The 20,393-nt window shown below is 36.3% G+C and overlaps 2 protein-coding genes across 2 annotated transcripts in view; one reads left to right on the plus strand and one right to left on the minus strand.

Annotated features, from left to right (window-relative positions):
• LOC101901586 (uncharacterized) overlaps window positions 1-20,393 on the minus strand; it is a 375,472-nt gene that overhangs the window by 177,703 nt on the left and 177,376 nt on the right. The window lies entirely within an intron of this gene.
• On the plus strand, window positions 3,946-6,534 carry LOC101900788 (insulin-like growth factor-binding protein complex acid labile subunit). Its single transcript, XM_005183868.4, has one exon. The coding sequence runs from the start codon at window positions 4,218-4,220 to the stop codon at window positions 5,886-5,888; it is 1,671 nt and encodes a 556-aa protein (XP_005183925.2). The 5' UTR covers window positions 3,946-4,217; the 3' UTR covers window positions 5,889-6,534.

Consider the following 20,393-nt stretch of genomic DNA (forward strand, 5'->3'; position numbering starts at 1 on the left):
TTTGGAGATGGTTAATATCGGTCCACTCCTTCTGGTACCTCTCCCACAAAAGGTCGAAATTTAAAAAAAATATATATTTTTATGGCTCATAAAGAGAAAGGATAATCCGATTTGCTCCAACTTTGCAAATCCTAATACTTGCATCAGTGCTAGATTACCTGCGAAGATGGACTATATCGGGCCACTCCATTAATTACCTCTCCCAAAAAGGCTCAAAATTGTGAATAATTATAACTTATATAAAATGTGATGTAAGAGTTCGATTGTCTTCATATTTCGCACATCCTAATATTTTTATAAACCCAAGGTGCTAAGATGGAATATATCGGTCCACTCCTTTTGGTACCTTTTCCACAAAAGGACGAAATTTTCAAAAAAATATATTTTCTGCATAGAAAGAGAAATGATAATCCGATTTTTCTCCACCTTTGCAAGTCCTCATATTTTCGCCAGTGCTAGGTTAGGTGCGAAAATGAATAATATCGGTCCACTCCATTAAGTCCTCCCCAACAAAGGGTAAAAATTGTGAATAACTATAACTCTTATAAAATGTGATGTAAGAGTTCGATTTTCTTCAAATTACACACATCACAATATTTTTAGTAATCCAAGGTCTGGTGTGAAGATGGAATATATCGGTCCACTCCTTCTGGTACTTTCCCCAACAATGTTTGAAAATTTTGAATATCCATGAAACTCATAAAACGCGAAATTAATACCCGACTCAATTCAGACTTGGCGCATTCCAATATTTCTATCAGCACAAGATCTGTTATAAAGATGGTACAAGTCGGACCATTCCTTCCTTCAATAACCAAAACGATCAGAAAATCCGAAATAAGCATCCGGTTATATTCATATTTCACACATCCCATTGTTTCTATTAACACGAGACCTGCTGTTAAGATGGAATATATCGGTCCTCTCCTTCTGGTACCACCCACACATAAGGTGAACATTTTCAAAACAAAATATTTTACTGCACACAAAAAGGGAGAGGAAAATCAGATGTTGCTCCAATTTTGCAAATGAGATGAAAAAACTGCAACCAACTTCAGACTGCTGTCATTTCTAAGCCACTCATCCGACAGCTGTTAAAATTATTCCAGTGACAGCTTATTATATTGTTTACAAACGTACAAAAGCATTTTGCTGGGAATTTTCCAGAAAAAAAGTTATTCGTAATGGATTTCAAGCGTGATTTCTGTATATTTGGCTGGAAAACCACAAGTGGCTATCGTTAGAGCACTCCAGCATTTAAATGTGAATAAATCTTTTGTGTCTCGTTCCATCCCTCGTTACCGTGATACTGGTAGCGTAGCCCGACGTCAAGGAAGTGGACGGACGAAAGCAGCAACATCAGCAGAAATGGTTCGAAAAGTAAAGAAGCGACTTGATCGAAACTCGCGTCGTAGTGGACGAAAAATGGCACGTGAGCTGAACATATCGCAATATTCCATTCGGAAAATATTGAAAAATGAGCTCGGGGTAAATCCACTGAAATTCCAAAAACTTACACCGCAACAGAAAGAAAATAGACGCAAAAGAGCTAAAAAGTTGCTTCGCTTGGCCGAAAGTGGTGAACTGCGAATTTGGCTCTCTCCAATGAGAAAACATTCGTTGTCCAGCCGTTTGTAAACAAACAAAATGATCGTGTTTACTTGCCAAAGAGGTCAGCTGAAAATGTGTACCTTCGGTTGGCCACCAGAACTCAAGCGCCGGCGATGCTGATGGTGTGGGCCGCCATAACAGCCGGTGGTCGCTCTCCGCTCGTATTAACTAGCGATTTAGCGATGTCTGTTCGTCTGTCCGTCTGTGGAAATCACTCTAGCTTCCGAACAAAGTTAAGTAGATTGACAAAATTGTACTCAATTTTATATTATGTATGCAGGACTTTTGGTATTGAAAATGGGTCATGTACTTCCACGTTTTGGTATAGCCCCCATATAACGGTACCTCCATAATTTCGGTATTTGGATGATTTTAGCGACATTATTAATTGCAATTGTTTCTAATTTCGTATTTGAAGTTTGTAATGGATACTGCGGCCTAAGGCAGAAAATTGTCTGTGCAGGTCCACTTCTTTGTATAGCCCCCATATAACGGAACTCCCCGATATTCGGTATTTTGATTATTGTAGCGACACTATTCACCGGAAATGTTTCAAAATTGGCATTTGAAGTTCGTAATGGATACTACAGCCTATGACAGAAATTTGTCTGTGCAGGTCCACGTCTTCGTATAGCTCTCCATATAACGGTACCTTCCTATATTCGAAATTTTGATGATCTTAGCGACTTTATTCATCGGAATTGTTTCAAATTTGGTATTTGAAGTTCGTAATGGTTACTGCAGCCTAAGGCAGAAAATTGTCTGTGCAGCTCCATATTTTGGTATAGCCCCCATATAATAATACCTCCCTATATTAATGATTTTAGCTACATTATTCACCGAATTTTTTCTCATTGGAATATTTTAATGGTTTATGACATGCAGGTCCACATCGTCGTTTAGACCCTACATTTGATATTTTTAAGATTTTAACAGAATTTTTAACGGATTTTATTTATTTTTTTTTTTTGAAAATTGCCAAATTCTTTCCAAAAGGTGAAGGGTATTCAAAGTTCGGCCCAGTCGAACTTACAGGATTTTTTCTGCAATTAGTTTTTATACCCTACACCACAAGGTGGTCAGGGTATTATGTCTTTGTTGCATTTGTTTGTAACAGGCAAAAGGAAACGAGATAGACCCATAGTTCCTTTTGATGATCTGCATAGAATCACATTCTCAGGCGATTTATGCATGTCCGCCCGTCCGTCTGTCCATGTATTTTTGTAAACAAAGTACAGTTCGCATTTATTGTCCTATCCAGATGAAATTTTGCACAAATCATTTGTTTGGCCCAAGTACGAACCCTATTGAAATTGGAGATAATCGGTCAACATTTAGATATAGCTCTTCGTCCGATTTGCCTTTTATTGTGCACCAAACGTGTAATATCAGGCCGAATGGTATGGAATTTTGCACATACAACCAGATTAGGCCTGAAAATAAGTATGCCAAATTTTATCGAAATCGATTCAGATATAGCTATAGCTCCCATATATATTGTTCATCCGATTTGTTATTTTTGTCCTCCGCAGTCGTAATATGCACTCTGTAACAACAATATTTTGGGAAATATATCAAATACAACTCGGAAATACATTTGCTAAATTTTATCGAGATCGGTTCAGATTTGGATATAGCTCCCATATATAACTTCGTCCGATTTACCTTTTATTGTGCACCAAACGTCTACTATTTGTCCAAATTGGATGGAATTTGGCACTTACGACCGAATTGAGTCTAGAAGCTAGTATGTCAAATTTGGTGAAGATCGGTTCAGATATAGCTATAGCTCCCATATATACTATTCATCAGATTTGTCATATTTGTTACCCACAGCCGTAATATGCAATCCGTAACGATGATAATCAGGGAAATATATCAAATACAGCTCAGAAATATCTTTTCCAAATTTTATCGAGATCGGTTCCGATTTGGATATAGCTCCCATATATATCTTTATCCGAAGTCCGAATTTAAAAGATACAAATGCTTCGACATATTCAGTCCTTTGAACTTTAAATTATAATCATAGCGTGTATGAACTTTTTATGATACCCTACACCACTTTGCTCTACTAAATTAGCAAAGTGGTGTAGGGTATCATAAAGTCGGCCCCCACGACTTTAAGACTTTTTTACTGGTTATTTATTGATTTTTGTGCCCAATATCCCCAAAACTCATTGATCTGAAAATTTCTCTGAGTGTACATTTCGAAACAATGTAAATGCATTTTGTGTTTTCCAAAAAGTTTTTCTTATCAGTACTCGGGTAATAGTAGCCGATTGAGAATACAGACTTATGCGCTGGCTGGTGATGGCATTACTCACGAGTGCAATGTGTCAGTGACTGGATGACTGACCGACCGACCCATCGTCTCGCTAATTGGTGATATTCAGAATGAAAGCAAATTTCAATATTTATTTTCAACTCATTTCAGTTTAATGGCAATTGTTGTGGTAGCCTAACCGCAGGCAGCTTTGTTCGGGTTATTAAAAAATTATTAAAAGAAAAAACAAACAAACAAATACAAAACAAAAATAAAAACAAAAAAACCGGGCAAAGGCAAAACAAAGGAAATACGATCATCGAAATAAACAAATGTTCGAATGAGGAAGATAAGACTGAAGAAGAAGAAGAAAATGCCGGCAATGGGGAAATGTTTGTGGCTGCTATCATCGATGTTGTTGTTGTTGGCTTTGCTGTTAAATGACAAAGTCACGGCCACTATTGTGAATTTGCCTCAAAATTGTCCCACCTCCAGTTCCACCTCTTGTATGCTAACAAATCTAACTGATTCCTATGAGGATGCTCTCAATGTAAACGGGCCATCCATGCCTGTCATACAGGCCTTGGTGGTGCAAAATTCTGCCCTAAGGCGCGTGCCCACTCGGCTATTGGAAGTTATGCCGAATTTACAAAAACTACTGTTGCTCAGCTGTGGTCTGAATAATCTCTTTGAAAAAGATTTCATTGATGTAAAACGTCTAAAGATACTGACCCTGGAGGGAAATTCCATTTTCTCGATGGCGAAAAATGTCTTCCAGCCTTTAGGTGAATCACTGGAAGAGCTGCAGCTGCGTTCGAATCGCATACACATTGTAAATCGTCAAGCCTTTGGGGGTTTGAAAAATCTCAAATTTCTCGATATTTCGTACAACAACATCATCAGTCTACAGGGTGGTCTCTTTGAGGATCTAATAAATTTGGAACATTTGGATGTGAGTCACAACGATGTGGAGGCCATTGATGGCAATACGTTTGCCAAAAATTCTAAACTCACTTCACTGAATTTGAGTGACAATAAGTTTTCCGTTTTCGAACCCAACTCTCTGAGTCATTTTGGACATTTGCATTTGGTGGATTTAAGCAATACCTTGCTGGAAGATTTCCACATACAGTCCGTGGATGTTTTGCAGATATCGAACAGCGGCCTCAAGAATTGTAACATCAATGGTGGAGTGTTACGCCTTCTGGCGGCCAATAACTCTTTGAGTGGCCTTAAAATAACCCAAAAATTGGTGGTCCAGGAAATCGATATCCAAGGTAATTATTTTGAAACTCTGGATGATTTTCAAGGTATGGTGAATTTACATCACCTCGATGTGTCCCACAATCACATAAATCGCCTTATATCCCAGAGATCCACTTCCATATATTTACACTTGCCGAATTTGGAATATCTCAATTTGGCCCACAATCGTTTAAGGGATCTCAGCCTAAATGAGTTTCTCATGATGTCAAAATTGCGCGCTCTGGATCTCTCCCACAATCATTTGCTACAGCTATCCACCACCACCATTCTCAAACCCCTTAGAGATCTCCAATACCTCTATTTGGACAATAATCATTTAATTGAATTTAATTGTTCCACCCTAAAACAACAACATGGCAATCTACAACAACTAAGTCTCGATCAAAACGATTGGGAGGATCAGTATCAGGCGGAATTGTTATTGGAATTACAAAAACAAAACATAAGTGTTACAAGACACACTTCTGGAGATAATGTGGAAATGGCCAGTCATGTCGGTGGTTATCATGAGTCGCCAAGGCTTTTGGAACATTATGAAAAGGAACAACTGGTCGGTGTATCCAGCATCCATCCCTATTGGACCCTGCGTGATGTGTTGGCTCTCCTAACTTTGCTATTGGTTCTACTCATTTTGTTGTTGCAATTTTTCCGTATTCTCCAGGAGAAACAATGTTGCCGCCGCCGCTTTCTTCGACATGACCGAGAGGCCGAACAGCCATTAGTCCATAATAGTTCGGTTTTGTAGGATGTAATCGTACTTTTTGAAAGAAACGAAAAACTCGAAATCGATAAATGTTATTTATGTATAGAACATTTAAAATGCCACAACTACAGCAGAATAATTTTACAACAATAAAAACGAGAACTGAATGTACGAATATTTGACTAATTTAACCCGAGCTCCAAAATGCCACTCGAAAACATGCAGCTCATACTTGCTATTTTTCGACTGGTATAGAAATGTATATTGGGCTTTCTTACTCGTGGTCCCTCTCGATTTCGATTGAGTTTTACTCTCTAATCGAAATCGAGCAGGAGTACTCCTGCGAGTAAAAAACAAATCGAGTATACCCTATATTTCTATGCCACTCCAATAGGTTCCAAGTATGATTTGCTCATTTTCGATTGGGATTACAATTTTTTCTCCTACCGGGTAGTATATCAGGTTTTGCCATACAGTTTTTTTATGCGTAAGTATGTGTCATTTTTTCAAACCACATCTGCAAACGAAACAAAAACTACTATAGAGGGTGAGATAAAAAAACCGCAACCAACTTCAGACTGATGTCATTTCTAAGCCACTCATCCGATAGCTGTTAAAATTGTTCCAGTGACAGTTCATTATATTGTTTACAAGCGTACAAAAGCATTTTGGTGAGAATTTTCCAGAATTTTCCAGAAATTCAAGCGTGATATTATGTTTCTTTATATTTGGCTGGGAAACCACAAGTGGCTATCGTTAGAGCACTCCATCATTTAAATGTTAATAAACCTTTTGTGTCTCGTACCATCGCTCGTTACCGTGATACTGGTAGCGTAGCCCAACGTCAAGGAAGTGGACGGAAGAAAACAACAATATGAGCAGAAATGGTTCTGAAATTTATAAAGCGATTTGATCGAAATCCGCGTCGCAGTGGCCGAAAAATAGCTCGTGAGCTGAACATATCGCAATATTCCATTCGGCAAATATTGAAAAATGAGCTCGTAGTAAAGTCATTGAAATTTCAAAAAGTGCAAGAACTTACACCGCAACAGAAAGAAAATGGTCTCAAAAGAGCCAGAGTTGCTCCGCTTGGCCGAAAGTGGTGATCTGCCGAATTTGGGTTTCTCCGATGAGAAAACATTCGATGTCCAGCAGTTTGTAAACAAACAAAATGAGGTCAGCTAAAAATGTGCACCTTCGGTTGGCCACCAGAACTCAAGCGCCGGCCATGGTGATGGTGTGGGCCACCATAACAGCCGATGGTTGCTCTCCGCTCGTATTAATCAACCGTGGTATCAGAATAAATGCCGAATATTATCTCAAAAATATTCTGGAGGGTGTATTAAAGCCTTGGTCACGCAAACATTTTGGCCGCAGTCCTCGAACATTCCAACAGGACTCAGCACGCGCCACCCAAGAATGGTTACAAAATGAGGTTCCTCGCTTAATTTCCAGCGCACAATGGCCACCAAAACCTCCGGATTCCAATCCGTTGGACTATTGTGTCTGGAGTATTTTGAAAAGCAAGGTTGGCACTAAAAAATACCAAAGTTTCGATCACCTCAAGCAAGTGCTTCGCCGGGAATGGGACAAAATACCGCAGAGCAACATTCGGGCAGCATGTGACGGTTTCATTGGCCGTTTGAAAGCCATAATTCATGCCACAGGTGACCAATTCCAACAAATCTAAACTTATTCTAAAATTGGATGCTATTTCCGACATTTTTTCTTTCATTCAATAAAATTTAAAGAAAATTTAAAAATTGTGGCGTTTGATTTTGTTGCAGTTTTTTTCTCACCCTGTAGTCGACCATTGTCATATTTCATCTAATACAGATAAAAATATTGGTATGCGGAAAATTACAAGAAAATCGAACATTTATACCCAGTTTTATGTGAAATCAATGAAATTCAATATTCACCTCAGGTTTCTGGTTGAGAGAAATCTTTAGATATTTCGCAAGTTATGACAGTGTGAAATATGAAGAATATGTGAAATATGAAGAGAACCGGTTGCTTATTTCGGATTTTGAAGAAGAAATGCTCCGATCTTTTCCATCTTTGTAACAGATCTTGTGTCGATAGAAATATTAAGATGTGCCAAATTTGAATGGAATCGGATGATAATTTATGAGCTTCATGGATATTCAAAATGTTGACCCTTTGTGGGGGAGGTAGCAGGAGAAGTGGAATGATATATTCCATCTTCTCACCTGATCTCGGGTTAGTAAAAAAATTGTTTTATGTATAATTTGAAGACAATCGGACTCTTACATCATTTTTCATAAGAGTTGTAATTATTCAAAATTTTGACCGATATTGTCCATTTTGTCCATTTCTTAGCACTGATGCAAATATTCTGCTTCTGTGCAGGATTTTTTTTAATTTCTCCTTTTTTGAGGGAGGTACCAGAAGGAGTGGACCGATATTTTCCATCTCCAACCTTAATCTACATTTTTCAATAATATTGTGTTGTACCAAGTTTAGACCAAATCTGATGCTCCCTTTGAGAGTTATATTGCGCTCCAGCCAGCCAGACAGACATACGGACGGACATCGCTAGATTGACTCCAAATGTCCTGAAATGGATTTGGTGTAAAGAGACCTGGGGTCTAAAAACGTTATTTCGATGAGGCACGTTTCACCCGTATCAAACAACAGGCATATGGCTGAGGGTATAAAAATAAATATATTTTATATATATTGTGAATATATTAATTTTATATTTGTTATATAATTTAATAAAACAACGAGAATTTATATCCGTACCGTACGGAGTTGTAAATAAATCTGGCACCCCATATTGGGCGCCAGCAGCGAGAATTTATTTACAACTCCGCATGGTACGGACATAAATCCTTGTTGTTTAGTTACTTTTATGTTAATTATTTAAAAATATTCATCAAGGACTTCAAGAATGTTTACAAATATTTTCAAAGGACTGTCCATAGTAAACTTAAAGGACACTTGACCAAAAGTTGTGGATTATATTAAAAATAATATCCAAAAACCTCCTCACTACAAAATGGTTTCTTACGACCTTTTTTATGTGATTTTTCTACTTTTCATGGGCCAATCGTACACTTTTTAATTATTTCTACAGGCTACAAATTGTTGACGTTTTCTAAAGTGTTTTTAAACAAAACAAAAAACTTTCAAACACAATTTGCAAATCTAAAAAAGTTAAATTTAATAAATAGTAAGGCCAAAATTAAAAATATAATTTCAAGGACTTCATAGATTTTGTTGAATATTTTAAAGAACAAGGTTTTCTTAGAGAGGAAACATGGAATTTTAAATATATATTTTTGAGGATTTCCCAGAAAAAATTTTCAGGGACTTTCTGATTAAGAATCGTATTTTTTAACAGCTTTCTGACTAAGAATGGTAGATTTTTGTAATATTTGTCAAGAACTCCCTGCTTTTTTAAACATCGATTTATAATAATGTTTAATTTTTTCACATGCAATAAGACTTTTGATGAAAGTTTCAATAAAAATCTGGTAATAATACTTACAATTGTAAAAGAAGAAACTTCTTCGAAATCGATGTATCATAGGAGATGTTTTTTTTTTTTTTTCAATAATTTAAATTTTATTTTAATTTTTCTCAAAAATTTGTCAGCATTGCCTTTTTGGGAAAAATGTGGACCATTTGTTGCGATTGTTGAAACAAATGCTGTAGTACTCTAAATAGTCCCTCGCCATTCCTTGCTGCTACGTCAATTAATGACCACTGCGGCATGCCGACTGGAAATGGACACTAAGGTGTAAAGAAACATTTGTTTTCTCATACCTCGGCCGGCTGATAAAATCTCATAAAATGAAACGTAAAAAACATAAATTTACACTTTTGGGACTGCCTTTGTGGCAACTCCTCCCGCCACGAATCGCATCAGAAATCACACACTAATTCATAAATGCAACAATATCGAGGCGGCGTAGTCTAATTGAACACTGGCAAATATCGATGCCCTGCTCTCGTGTTTGTGTTCGACAGGAGGTTGTCGGTGTTGTTCTCCAACGGATGGACGGACGAACACCCACCCACCCCCAACCAATTCCAATTCCAATCAAAGTGTAAAACTGCACTACCATTGGAATCCATACAATCACCTTGGTTTTGAAATGGATAAACGAGTGTGGAACGGGGTTATGCGGTCGATCGTGGTGCGTTGCTTTGGGGAGGACAGCTCAGACAAACAGACGCTGTTTACAACAGTCTTCTCTTCACAAGTGACTGTGAATTTCTATCTATCTGCGAAGAATATGACCAAAGGCACATCGTGCCCTACCAAAAAAAAAAACGAAAGATGAAAAATTGTCGAATATAGGGAGGGAGTTGGCGAATGACAAAAACTGATTTTGTACAGTATTTGCAAAAGCCAACACCAGCTTTTTCTTGTACATGTGGACATCTTTTTGGAAAATGTAAATTGTGTCAAATTTCTCCTGAAAACCTGAAATTTTGAATTCTAATGTAATTTCTCCGTTAGAAAAAAAAAACGTTCGTTAAAAATCTTTTTTTAAAAAATTGTCGTTTCAATGAAATCTCGACGAAATTTTTTTGTAAAAAAATTATTGATAACCAGTAAAGAAAGTCCTAAAGTCGGATGGGGCCGACTTTATGATACCCTACACCACTTTGCTAATTTAGTAGAGCTCCGCATAAAAATTAAAAGTTTTTATGGGAGAATTCAATCAGACACGCTATGATTATAATTATAATTTAAAGTTCAAAGGACTAAATATGCCGAAGCATTTGTATTTTTTAAATTCGGACTTGTATTGCCCATTTGGTGCATCGGATAAAGATATATATGGGAGCTATATCCAAATCGGAACCGATCTACATAAAATTTCACAAAGATATTTCTGAGCTGTATTTGATATATTTCCCTGAATATCGTTGTTACGGAGTGCATATTACGGCTGTGGGTAACAAATATGACAAATCGGATGATTATGCTATAGCTATATCTGAACTGATCTTCACTACATTTGACATACTAGCTTCTAGACTCAATTCGGTCGTAAGTGCCAAATTTCATCCCATTTGGGCAAATATTAGACGTTTGGTACACAATAAAAGGTAAATCGGACGAAGTTATATATGGTTATAGTTATATAGTTATATATATCCAAATCTGAACCGATCTCGATAAAATTTAGCAAATGTATTTCTGGGCTGTATTTGATATTTTTCACCAAATATTGTTGTAACAGAGTGCATATTACGGCTGCGAAGGACAAAAATAACAATTCGGATGAACAATATATATGGGAGCTATAGCTATATCTAAACGGATTTCGATCAAATTCGGCATAGTTATTTTCAGGTCCAATCTGATCGTACGTGCAAAATTCCATACTATTCGCACTGATATTACACGTTTGGTGCACAAAAAAGGCAAATCGGACGAAAATATATATGGTAGTTATATCTAAATTTTTACCGATTATCTCCAATTTCAATAGGGTTCGTCCTTGGGCCAAACAAATGATTTGGATAGGGCAATAAATGCGAACTGTACTTTGTTTACAAAAATACATGGACAGACGGACGGACGGACATGCATATATCGACAGAATGTGATTCTATGCAGATCATCAAAAGGAACTATGGGTCTATCTCGTTTCCTTTTGTCCGTTACAAACAAATGTACAAAGACATAATACCCTGACCACCTTGTGGTGTAGGGTATAAAAATGTGATGTAAGAGTCCGATTGTCTTCAAACTACACACATTACAATATTTTTATTAAACCAAGGTCTGGTGTGAAGATGGAATTTATCGTTTCACTCCTTCTGGTACCTACCCCACAAAGGGCCAACATTTTGAATATCCATGAAACTCATGAAACGTGAAATTTACATCCGATTTCATTAAGACTTGGTACATCTCAATATTTCTAACAACACAAGGTCTGTTATGAAGATGGTAGATATCGGGACATTTTTACTGGTACCTCTCCCACAAAGGGTCAAAGTTTTGAATAATCAAAACGATTATAAAATCCGAATTAAGAATCCGGTTCCCTTCATATTATTATTATTATTTCAACTAACACAAGATCTGCTGTGAAGATGGAATATATTGGTCCACTCCTTCTGGTGCCTCACCCACAAAGAGACAACATTTTGAATGCCCATGAAGCTCATGAAACGCGAAATTAACATCCGATTCCATTCAGACTTAGTACATCTCAATATTTCTATCAACTCTAAAGATGGTAGAGATCGGGACATTCGTTCTGTTACCTCCCCCACATGGGTTTCAAAATTTTGATAAAAAAACGCTTAAAGAAAACGAAATAAGCATCCAACTCTCAACAAAGTTCACGACCAGAAATCTGAGATGAATATGAAATTTATGATTTCGCATAAAATTCGATACAAATGTTGGATATTCTTGTAATGTTGCTCATGCCAAATTTCGCATGTGAAGTTCGTAATGGATACTTCAGCCCATGCCAGAAAATTGTCTGTGCAGGTCCACGCCTTCGTATAGCCCCCATATAACGGTACCCCCTATATTCGGTATTTTGATGGTTTTAGTTACATTATAAACAGATTTTTCTTCAAGTTTCTCATTTAAATATTGTAATAACTTATGACAAAAGTTGCCTATGCAGGTCTACGTCGTCGTATAGGCATTCGGTATTTTTAAGATTTTAACAGAATTTTAAATGGATTTTTTTTTTTTTTGGAAATTGCCAAATTTGTACCAAATGGTGGAGGGTATTAAAAGTTCGGCCCGGCCGAACTTACAGCTTTTTTACTTGTTGTATTTAAGTTCCTCACACCCATAAAATGCTCTCTTCAACAACTATATTTGGTGCCAGCTATCAGATACAGCATAGAAATATATCTGCTTAATTTTTTGGAAGATCGGTTCAGATTCCTTAAAACAACTAAATCTAAATCATCCTAAAATCGGATAGAAATGTATATAGAAATGTATATATAAAAATAGAAATGTATATATAAAAATCTCAGCCGATCTCGATAAAATTTGGCAGAGGTATTTTTGAGCTGTATCTGATGTCCGGTATAAAATATCATTGTTGTGGAGTGCATATAACGCGGATGAAACATATATATGGAAGCTACAGCTATATCCGAACAAAATTTCACAAAACTTGAAGTACTTGTTTCCAGAATGAATTCAGATTCAGTTCATTCGGCCTAATATTAGCCATTTGGTGATATCGGATATATATGGGAGCTATATCCAAATCTTATCCGTTCTGACAAAAATTAACAGAGGTTAAATATTATTCTTGTGGAGGGACTTAAAACCCCAAATTGGATGAAACAAATATGTGGCAACTATAGCTTTATCTGAACTGATTTTCTCCAAATTTGATGTACTTGCTTCTAGACTGAATTCAGTCGGATGTGCCAAAATGCAGGTAATTTGGAATGATATTGCCTATATGGTGCACAATTAACTCGAAATCGTTTGAAGATATATCTATGGAAGCTATATCTAAATTTGAACCGATTCTCACCAATTTTAATAGGGTACGCCTTTCGGCCAAACAAATATTGTTTGGAAAATTTCATCTTTATCGGATAATAAATGCGACTTGCATTTTGTTCACAAGGATACATGGACAGACTGACTGACATGCATATATCCACTCAGAAAGTGATTCTATGAAGATCCTCAAAAGTAACTATGAATCTATCTCGCTTCCTTCCCCATGTTAGAAGCAAATACACAAAGACATGCCAGTATTTTTATCTGTATTTGATGAAGTACTGAAATGAAATACTTCGGTCGACCATATCTGGTACCTCACGCATATTTTCATATTTTCTAAAAATTATCACACATCTCATATAAAGTGAAGGAAGTAACCAATATGTCCAAATCTGGCTTATGAGCAATATTTATTTCATATTTATTTAGGTCCGTTACGAACTGGACAATATTGACCCATTCCCTCTAAAACTACTTCATAGAGGGTCAGCAATTTGAATAATCATAGCAGATGTCAACATATATTTAAATAATCGAACATTGGCTGAGGGTATACATCTGCCGGAAAACTCGGTTGATACTTTTAACTATTTTTTAATACTTTTTAACCTGTATTTCGACAAATATTTTCCAATACAACCCACTGTGTCCCCCCTCCCTTCGGAACACGGAATAAAATGCGTTTTCTTTGCAATCGTAAACGTAAAGAAATTACGAGTCTTCGAAATGTATATATTCCACCCGCCTCCATCTACAATCAGCCAGCCAGCCAGCCAGCTAGCAAAACCCGACAAAGAATGACAACAACAGCGAGGACGAGGAGGAGAGGTTGAGAATGAACTGCAGCCACAAAAATATGAAATATGTTTTTATTTTCAAAATGAAGATTTATTTTTAACACTCATGGATGCATGTTTAATATGTTGCAGGGGGCGTGTGATATCAACAACGCCTCTGAATTTTAACTCACGAACAACGAGAGAGGACTCGGCGATAGACAGACAGACAGACGAAACAATCGATTGCCTTGCAAGGCATTGACAAAACGTTTTTCCAATGTGAAGGAAGATACCTTTCAAATGTTGGCATCGAATTGCAGGCCAGTCAATCGAATGCTCACCTGTTCGGTTTGCTGCAACAACTATTCGAATGCAAAGGAGAATAAATTTTCAAGACAATTTTTATTGTTGCAAAATGGTCTGGCTTTATCCCTTTATTGTTGTTTTTATAAAAACAACGTTTGTTTATTAGTGGAGAACGATGGTAATGTTTACCAGGGGGTAAGGCAGGGCATACCTAGGTTTCGGAAAGAGCCACCAATCCTCATCAGTTCCCTTGTTTTTGTCTGGGATATTCTCCCCAGAAGTTATTTTAAAAATAACTTCTATGACAAAAAACATTTTTTACCCAAGTGACGAGATCGTAAGCTCAATAGAAGAGGAACCAAAGAATTAAATAAAACTAAAATTCTCTTGGAAAGTCTTCTAAATCTTACAACCGCACTTATAAACATTTACATCTTTCTCCACTTGTTATGCTTTCGTTCAACCTGAACGAAGTAGCATAACCATGTAAGTTGGTTTTGTCTGTTACAACAAAAACCCCTTCGTCGACCGTGCCTTGTCTATTAATAGAACAGTGTGGCTTGTTTGTTCGGGATACCGTAGTATTTTGTTGTTGCAAAATGGTCTGGCTTTATCCCTTTATTGTTGTTTTTATAAAAACAACGTTTGTTTATTAGTGGAGAACGATGGTAATGTTTACCAGGGGGTAAGGCAGGGAATACCTAGGTTTCGGAAAGAGCCTAAACATTACCATCGTTCTCCACTAATAAACAAACGTTGTTTTTATAAAAACAACAATAAAGGGATAAAGCCAGACCATTTTGCAACAACAAAATACTACGGTATCCCGAACAAACAAGCCACACTGTTCTATTAATAGACAAGGCACGGTCGACGAAGGGGTTTTTGTTGTAACAGACAAAACCAACTTACATGGTTATGCTACTTCGTTCAGGTTGAACGAAAGCATAACAAGTGGAGAAAGATGTAAATGTTTATAAGTGCGGTTGTAAGATTTAGAAGACTTTCCAAGAGAATTTTAGTTTTATTTAATTCTTTGGTTCCTCTTCTATTGAGCTTACGATCTCGTCACTTGGGTAAAAAATGTTTTTTGTCATAGAAGTTATTTTTAAAATAACTTCTGGGGAGAATATCCCAGACAAAAACAAGGGAACTGATGAGGATTGGTGGCTCTTTCCGAAACCTAGGTATTCCCTGCCTTACCCCCTGGTAAACATTACCATCGTTCTCCACTAATAAACAAACGTTGTTTTTATAAAAACAACAATAAAGGGATAAAGCCAGACCATTTTGCAACAACAAAATACTACGGTATCCCGAACAAACAAGCAACACTGTTCTGACAATTTTTATATTTCAGAGGATCTGAACTTCTTCCATATGGAAAAGTCGAAGGTCTTATGGTTGCTTATTTGAGGAGTACCTTTAAAGTTTTTAAAGGGTGATTTTTTAAATCTTATTTTTTGGTAACACTGGTTGCCCACGATGGTTTTGTTTCACTGCCATGATTCTTCATTTTTGAATGGGTATTATGGTTTCAAAGTAGTTATAATTTAAAGCCGAAATGATCTAAGATATAGGAGTTATATACTCCTCTGAATCAATTTATACTAAATTTGACGGAGGCCTTTGTGTCTGCACCGATATTCATCAGAGTTCATGGTATTTGAGCTGATATTACACTTTTTAGGCACAACAAATGTGAAATTGATTGAAGATATATATGGGAGATACATCCAAATCTGAACCGATCTATAAAAAACAAGCAGAGATATTTCTATGCTGTATCTGTTGTAGTTGAGAAAAATATTTAGATATAGCAATCTTGAACCCAGTGTGGAAGAGGTACTGTGCTCGTGTCGAAGGAAATATTGAGATGTACCGAGTCTGAATGGAATCGGATGTTAATTTTACGTTTTATGAGCTACACCACCCCCCCCCCCTCCTTTGTGGGGGAGATACCAGAAGAATTGGGCCGATATTGCCCATCTCCGAACACAATCTAAGTTTGATAATAATATTACGATGTACCAAGTTTGTATCAAATCGGATACCACCAGACAGACAGACGAACGGACGGATATCGCTAGATCGACTCCAAATGTCCTGAAACAGATTTGCTTCAAAGAGACCTAGGGTCTAAAGCCGTTATTTTGATGAGGCTCTTCAAAAAATATTCTTTAAAAAATCCACGTCTCGAAGGCTCTTCAAAAAAATATTCTTTAAAAAATCCACGTCTCGAAGGCTCTTCAAAAAAATATTCTTTAAAAAATCCACGTCTCGAAGGCTCTTCAAAAAAATATTCTTTAAAAAATCCACGTCTCGAAGGCTCTTCAAAAAAATATTCTTTAAAAAATCCACGTCTCGAAGGCTCTTCAAAAAAATATTCTTTAAAAAATCCACGTCTCGAAGGCTCTTCAAAAAAATATTCTTTAAAAAATCCACGTCTCGAAGGCTCTTCAAAAAAATATTCTTTAAAAAATCCACGTCTCGAAGGCTCTTCAAAAAAATATTCCTTAAAAAATACACGTCTCGAAGGCTCTTCAAAAAAATATTCTTTAAAAAATACACGTCTCGAAGGCTCTTCAAAAAAATATTCTTTAAAAAATACACGTCTCGAAGGCTCTTCAAAAAAATATTCTTTAAAAAATCCACGTCTCGAAGGCTCTTCAAAAAAATATTCTTTAAAAAATACACGTCTCGAAGGCTCTTCAAAAAAATATTCTTTAAAAAATACACGTCTCGAAGGCTCTTCAAAAAAATATTCTTTAAAAAATACACGTCTCGAAGGCTCTTCAAAAAATGTTTTTTTTTTTTAAATAAACGTCTCGAAGGCTCTTCAAAAAAATATTCTTTAAAAAATCCACGTCTGGAAGGCTCTTCAAAAAAATATTCTTTAAAAAATCCACGTCTCGAAGACTCTTCAAAAAAATATTCTTTAAAAAATCCACTTCTCGAAGGCTCTTCAAAAAAATATTCTTTAAAAAATCCACGTCTCGAAGGCTCTTCAAAAAAATATTCTTTAAAAAATCCACGTCTCGAAGGCTCTTCAAAAAAAAATATATTTTTTTAAATAAACGTCTCGAAGGCTCTTCAAAAAAATATTCTTTAAAAAATCCACGTCTCGAAGGCTCTTCAAAAAAAAATATATTTTTTTAAATAAACGTCTCGAAGGCTCTTCAAAAAAATATTCTTTAAAAAATCCACGTCTCGAAGGCTCTTCAAAAAAATATTCTTTAAAAAATCCACGTCTCGAAGGCTCTTCAAAAAAAAATATATTTTTTTAAATAAACGTCTCGAAGGCTCTTCAAAAAAAAATATATTTTTTTAAATAAACGTCTCGAAGGCTCTTCAAAAAAATATTCTTTAAAAAATCCACGTCTCAAAGGCTCTTCAAAAAATATTCTTTAAAAAATCCACGTCTCGAAGGCTCTTCAAAAAATATTCTTTAAAAAATCCACGTCTCGAAGGCTCTTCAAAAAAATATTCTTTTAAAAAATCCACGTCTGGAAGGCTCTTCAAAAAAATATTCTTTAAAAAATCCACGTCTCGAAGGCTCTTCAAAAAAATATTCTTTAAAAAATCCACGTCTCGAAGGCTCTTCAAAAAAATATTCTTTAAAAAATCCACGCCTCGAAGGCTCTTCAAAAAAATATTCTTTAAAAAATCCACGTCTCGAAGGCTCTTCAAAAAAATATTCTTTAAAAAATCCACGTCTCGAAGGCTCTTCAAAAAAATATTCTTTAAAAAATCCACGTCTCGAAGGCTCTTCAAAAAAATATTCTTTAAAAAATCCACGTCTCGAAGGCTCTTCAAAAAAATATTCTTTAAAAAATCCACGTCTCGAAGGCTCTTCAAAAAAATATTCTTTAAAAAATCCACGTCTCGAAGGCTCTTCAAAAAAATATTCTTTAAAAAATCCACGTCTCGAAGGCTCTTCAAAAAAATATTCTTTAAAAAATCCACGTCTCGAAGGCTCTTCAAAAAAATATTCTTTAAAAAATCCACGTCTCGAAGGCTCTTCAAAAAAATATTCTTTAAAAAATCCACGTCTCGAAGGCTCTTCAAAAAAATATTCTTTAAAAAATCCACGTCTAGAAGGCTCTTCAAAAAAATATTCTTTAAAAAATCCACGTCTCGAAGGCTCTTCAAAAAAATATTCTTTAAAAAATCCACTTCTCGAAGGCTCTTCAAAAAAATATTCTTTAAAAAATCCACGTCTCGAAGACTCTTCAAAAAAATATTCTTTAAAAAATCCACGTCTCGAAGGCTCTTCAAAAAAATATTCTTTAAAAAATCCACGTCTTGAAGGCTCTTCAAAAAAATATTCTTTAAAAAATCCACGTCTCGAAGGCTCTTCAAAAAATATTCTTGAAAAAATCCACGTCACGAAGACACTTCAAAAAATATTCTTTAAAAAATCCACGTCTCGAATGCTCTTCAAAAAATATTCATTAAAATATATTCATAGTCGCCTTACAACGGTACCACCCTATATTCGGTATTTTGAAGATATTTGCCACATATTCCCACCGAATTGTTTAAAAATTGGTATTTGTAGTTTATAATGGGTTCTAGGCTCCGGCGGCAGAACATTGAATATTCAGGTTCCTATAGCGCACATACAACAATACCCGCCGATACTCGGTACGAAATTGTTTTAAGTATGGTATTTAAGAAGATTTGGTGGATGACAATCCTTGAAGTATAAAATTTTCTACGGAGGTTCGCGAAATTCCCGCTCTTTCATGAGAACATTTCTAAATTTCCTTTTAAAGGATTTTCCCATTTAAAAATCCATTAAAAATTACAAAAAAAAAAAATTGTGGGTTGTGATAACGAATCATTTCGTTTTTAAATCGATACAATTGTCATTGAATTGCAATAAAAAAGTGAATTGCCTCAACTCATATCATATTACACACCCCTCCCACCCCCACCTCCGCCATCCTTTGGTGGTCCATGGTGTAGCTGATTAGTTCTCACTGCCGTCAATCAATGTCAAACGACATACGTTTATGTCATTTCTGGTATTGTTGTGCTCTTTTTTGTGAACGAATTCTCCGGCTGCCGGCTAGTTTGGCAGGTTGCACCCCTCTCCTCTCATCCGTAGTGTTTTTTTGGCCGCTGTTAATCCCTCGATTTGTAAAACAGGATTGTCACATAGTTTTTCTTCCTGTTATATTTTGTTTGCTCGAAAAACAAAATCATAAATTTTAACTTGAATGGGAGAGAGAGAGAGAGGGGGGGGGGAGATATTTGATACTTTAAGCGGGCGTCAACGTTATGAATTCGCCCTTAATTCGGGGCGGCAGTAGCAATGCCAAAAATCCCATTTAAGGCAAAGGACAAAGACTTGACAATGAATAAAAAGGATATTCATTACACGAACCGCAACATTATTTTTTATTTTGTTGGACTGCACATTCACTTGCATAAGGACACGATGCGAGGTGACACGACGTGTGGCAATTGAATCAAGTCCTGTTCGCATCATAGAAATTTGTTTTAGCGTCGCCGTTTAAGGGTGACTACGCAGCACCACAACCCCCTCCCCCTCGTGCCATAACAACGGACGACACATAGCACGCGTTAGCGCTTAAGAGGCTGTTTAGCACCCTCTTGATCCGTTTACCGAACGAAAGTCCTTACAATTGTCCTTGCCTTTGGTGTCGCTGCTGCTGTTGTTGTTGTTATTGCTACTGCACATTGTCATCTTTGTTGCTGCTGCATTGAATGAATGACGTAGAGACTTTGTGCTTACATTTTACATATGTTAGTTGTATCCCCGTGGGAGATTTCCTGCATTTTTCATTGCCAGCCATCATCAATCGTTTGGCATTTTCGTGCGTAAGTCAGTCTCATCGCCAGCGTTGAGTGAAGGGAAATTTTGGATATTATTTGGAGATTTAAAAAGTCATTATTTAAGACGTGGGACAGTGGTTAGAATGGGAAAGAAATCAAGTAAAAAAT

This window comes from Musca domestica, unplaced genomic scaffold (assembly GCF_030504385.1).
Source record: "Musca domestica strain aabys unplaced genomic scaffold, Musca_domestica.polishedcontigs.V.1.1 1, whole genome shotgun sequence".
NCBI lineage: Eukaryota > Metazoa > Arthropoda > Insecta > Diptera > Muscidae > Musca > Musca domestica.